This window comes from Oncorhynchus keta, chromosome 10, assembly GCF_023373465.1.
Source record: "Oncorhynchus keta strain PuntledgeMale-10-30-2019 chromosome 10, Oket_V2, whole genome shotgun sequence".
Classification (NCBI taxonomy): domain Eukaryota; kingdom Metazoa; phylum Chordata; class Actinopteri; order Salmoniformes; family Salmonidae; genus Oncorhynchus; species Oncorhynchus keta.
In genome coordinates, this window is record NC_068430.1 from 78,243,118 (window position 1) to 78,248,159 (window position 5,042).

The 5,042-nt window shown below is 46.5% G+C and overlaps 1 protein-coding gene across 1 annotated transcript in view; it reads left to right on the top strand.

Moving 5' to 3' along the window:
• The first annotated feature begins 392 nt into the window (after positions 1 to 392).
• Positions 393 to 5,042, top strand: part of LOC127931943 (transmembrane channel-like protein 6) — a 41,792-nt gene continuing 37,142 nt past the window's right edge. The window contains 1 exon segment of the mRNA XM_052526097.1: positions 393 to 600. Within this exon segment, the coding sequence (XP_052382057.1) occupies positions 545 to 600 (56 nt within the window). The 5' untranslated portion in view covers positions 393 to 544.

Below are 5,042 nucleotides of genomic sequence, written 5' to 3' on the forward strand. Positions count from 1 at the left end.
GTATTCATTCATCCCTGGTCTATTGGCCTGGTATGATGTAGTATTCATTCATCCCTGGTCTATTGGCCTGGTATGATGTAGTATTCATTCATCCCTGGTCTATTGGCCTGGTATGATGTAGTACTGTATTCAAACACTTCACTGGTGAAACACACACACCAACTGCTGCTGCTATGTTTTGTTGGTATGATAAAGAACTGCTTTAACGTGTGTGTGTGTGTGTGTGTGTGTGTGTGTGTGTGTGTGTGTGTGTGTGTGTGTGTGTGTGTGTGTGTGTGTGTGTGTGTGTGTGTGTGTGTGTGTGTAGAAGACAAGCTGAAACATGGAAAAGAGACCTTCAAACACCACACCTTATGATTCCTAACATTCCTCTCTATCTCTCTCTCAGGGGTTTTTGCAACACTATGCTAGGAGAGTGGAGAGGCGGGACTAAGCAGACAAGTGTGTGACCCTTCTCTGTGATTGGTGGACAGAGATTGATGGTTGACAGACGGACGGATAAAGAGAACGAGACAGACAGCAGAGAGGAGAGACGGGGAGAGAGATGGCTCACAGTGTCAACTTTGACCTGACTGCTGAACACATGGAGGCTGGCCTGGAGTGAGTATTAATACACTATATCAGTGGAGGCTGGCCTGGAGTGAGTATCAATACTCTATATCAGTGGAGGCTGGCCTGGAGTGAGTATTAATACACTATATCAGTGGAGGCTGGCCTGGAGTGAGTATTAATACACTATATCAGTGGAGGCTGGCCTGGAGTGAGTATTAATACACTATATCAGTGGAGGCTGGCCTGGAGTGAGTATTAATACACTATATCAGGGGAGGCTGGCCTGGAGTGAGTATCAATACACTATATCAGTGGAGGCTGGCCTGGAGTGAGTATTAATACACTATATCAGGGGAGGCTGGCCTGGAGTGAGTATTAATACACTATATCAGTGGAGGCTGGCCTGGAGTGAGTATTAATACACTATATCAGTGGAGGCTGGCCTGGAGTGAGTATTAATACACTATATCAGTGGAGGCTGGCCTGGAGTGAGTATTAATACACTATATCAGTGGAGGCTGGCCTGGAGTGAGTATTAATACACTATATCAGTGGAGGCTGGCCTGGAGTGAGTATTAATACACTATATCAGTGGAGGCTGGCCTGGAGTGAGTATTAATACACTATATCAGTGGAGGCTGGCCTGGAGTTAGTATTAATACACTATATCAGTGGAGGCTGGCCTGGAGTGAGTATTAATACACTATATCAGTGGAGGCTGGCCTGGAGTGAGTATTAATACACTATATCAGTGGAGGCTGGCCTGGAGTTAGTATTAATACACTATATCAGTGGAGGCTGGCCTGGAGTGAGTATTAATACACTATATCAGTGGAGGCTGGCCTGGGTGAGTATTAATACACTATATCAGTGGAGGCTGGCCTGGAGTGAGTATTAATACACTATATCAGTGGAGGCTGGCCTGGAGTGAGTATTAATACACTATATCAGTGGAGGCTGGCCTGGAGTGAGTATTAATACACTATATCAGTGGAGGCTGGCCTGGAGTGAGTATTAATACACTATATCAGTGGAGGCTGGCCTGGAGTGAGTATTAATACACTATATCAGTGGAGGCTGGCCTGGAGTGAGTATTAATACACTATATCAGTGGAGGCTGGCCTGGAGTGAGTATTAATACACTATATCAGTGGAGGCTGGCCTGGGTGAGTATTAATACACTATATCAGTGGAGGCTGGCCTGGAGTGAGTATTAATACACTATATCAGTGGAGGCTGGCCTGGGTGAGTATTAATACACTATATCAGGGAGGCTGGCCTGGAGTGAGTATTAATACACTATATCAGTGGAGGCTGGCCTGGAGTGAGTATTAATACACTATATCAGTGGAGGCTGGCCTGGAGTGAGTATTAATACACTATATCAGTGTAGGCTGGCCTGGAGTGAGTATTAATACACTATATCAGTGGAGGCTGGCCTGGAGTGAGTATTAATACACTATATCAGTGGAGGCTGGCCTGGAGTGAGTATTAATACACTATATCAGTGGAGGCTGGCCTGGAGTGAGTATTAATACACTATATCAGTGGAGGCTGGCCTGGAGTGAGTATTAATACACTATATCAGTGGAGGCTGGCCTGGAGTGAGTATTAATACACTATATCAGTGGAGGCTGGCCTGGAGTGAGTATTAATACACTATATCAGTGGAGGCTGGCCTGGAGTGAGTATTAATACACTATATCAGTGGAGGCTGGCCTGGAGTGAGTATTAATACACTATATCAGTGGAGGCTGGCCTGGAGTGAGTATTAATACACTATATCAGGGAGGCTGGCCTGGAGTGAGTATTAATACACTATATCAGTGGAGGCTGGCCTGGAGTGAGTATTAATACACTATATCAGTGGAGGCTGGCCTGGAGTGAGTATTAATACACTATATCAGTGGAGGCTGGCCTGGGTGAGTATTAATACACTATATCAGTGGAGGCTGGCCTGGAGTGAGTATTAATACACTATATCAGTGGAGGCTGGCCTGGAGTGAGTATTAATACACTATATCAGTGGAGGCTGGCCTGGAGTGAGTATTAATACACTATATCAGTGGAGGCTGGCCTGGGTGAGTATTAATACACTATATCAGTGGAGGCTGGCCTGGAGTGAGTATTAATACACTATATCAGTGGAGGCTGGCCTGGAGTGAGTATTAATACACTGGAGGCTGCTGGGGAGGACGGCTCATAATAATGTCTGGGATGGATTGAATGGAATGAGACGCGTTGCATTTCCCATGTGTCTGATGTCGTTCCATTCCATCCATTATTATGAGCCGTTCTCCCCAGCAGCCTCCACTGATATAGTGTATTGATACTCACTCCATTCCATCCATTATTATGAGCCGTTATCCCCTCAGCAGCCTCCACTGATATAGTGTATTGATACTCTCTCCATTCCATCCATTATTATGAGCCGTCCTCCCCCAGCAGCCTCCACTGATATAGTGTATTGATACTCACTCCATTCCATCCATTATTATGCGCCATTCTCCCCTCAGCAGCCTCCACTGATATAGTGTATTGATACTCACTCCATTCCATCCATTATTATGCGCCATTCTCCCTCAGCAGCCTCCACTGATATAGTGTATTGATACTCACTCCATTCCATCCATCATTATGCGCCATTCTCCCCTCAGCAGCCTCCACTGATATAGTGTATTGATACTCACTCCATTCCATCCATCATTATGCGCCATTCTCCCCTCAGCAGCCTCCACTGATATAGTGTATTGATACTCACTCCATTCCATCCATCATTATGCGCCATTCTCCCCTCAGCAGCCTCCACTGATATAGTGTATTGATACTCTCTCCATTCCATCCATTATTATGAGCCGTCCTCCCCCAGCAGCCTCCACTGATATAGTGTATTGATACTCTCTCCATTCCATCCATTATTATGAGCCGTCCTCCCCAGCAGCCTCCACTGATATAGTGTATTGATACTCACTCCATTCCATCCATTATTATGCGCCATTCTCCCTCAGCAGCCTCCACTGATATAGTGTATTGATACTCACTCCATTCCATCCATTATTATGCGCCATTCTCCCCTCAGCAGCCTCCACTGATATAGTGTATTGATACTCACTCCATTCCATCCATCATTATGCGCCATTCTCCCTCAGCAGCCTCCACTGATATAGTGTATTGATACTCTCTCCATTCCATCCATTATTATGAGCCGTTCTCCCCTCAGCAGCCTCCACTGATATAGTGTATTGATACTCACTCCATTCCATCCATCATTATGAGCCGTTCTCCCCTCAGCAGCCTCCACTGGACTACAGCAACAACATTCTGCCTCCTCCACCTCCTTCCACATTTCCTCTCTGTCCTTTCTTCATCCTCCTCTCCGAGAACAAACTCATATCGATCTACTTCTCCCTCCTATGGAGAGGTCCTGAGGTAAAAAAACGACCGTTTGTGTTCCAGTCTGTTATCTGTGTTGAGCCTGGAGAGAGAGGAGGGGCTTCACTCTCTGTTTGATGTGTTGAGCCTGGAGAGAGAGGAGGGGCTTCACTCTCTGTTTGATGTGTTGAGCCTGGAGAGAGAGGAGGGGCTTCACTCTCTGTTTGATGTGCTGAGCCTGGAGAGAGAGGAGGGGCTTCACTCTCTGTTTGATGTGTTGAGCCTGGAGAGAGAGGAGGGGCTTCACTCTCTGTTTGATGTGTTGAGCCTGGAGAGAGAGGAGGGGCTTCACTCTCTGTTTGATGTGCTACTGGCTTCCCAATGTGTCTGTCACTCTCTGTTTGATGTGCTACTGGCTTCCCAATGTCTCTGTCTCTCTCTGTTTGATGTGCCACTGGCTTCCCAATGTCTCTGTCTCTCTCTGTTTGATGTGCTACTGGCTTCCCAATGTGTCTGTCACTCTCTGTTTGATGTGCTACTGGCTTCCCAATGTCTCTGTCTCTCTCTCTGTTTGATGTGCTACTGGCTTCCCAATGTGTCTGTCTCTCTCTGTTTGATGTGCTACTGGCTTCCCAATGTCTCTGTCTCTCTGTTTGATGTGCTACTGGCTTCCCAATGTGTCTGTCACTCTCTGTTTGATGTGCTACTGGCTTCCCAATGTCTCTGTCTCTCTCTGTTTGATGTGCTACTGGCTTCCCAATGTCTCTGTCTCTCTCTGTTTGATGTGCTACTGGCTTCCCAATGTGTCTGTCTCTCTGTTTGATGTGCTACTGGCTTCCCAATGTGTCTGTCTCTCTCTGTTTGATGTGCTACTGGCTTCCCAATGTGTCTGTCTCTCTCTGTCACTCTCTGTTTGATGTGCTACTGGCTTCCCAATGTGTCTGTCTCTCTCTGTTTGATGTGCTACTGGCTTCCCAATGTCTCTGTCTCTCTCTGTTTGATGTGCTACTGGCTTCCCAATGTGTCTGTCTCTCTCTGTTTGATGTGCTACTGGCTTCCCAATGTGTCTGTCTCTCTCTGTTTGATGTGCTACTGGCTTCCCAATGTCTCTGTCTCTC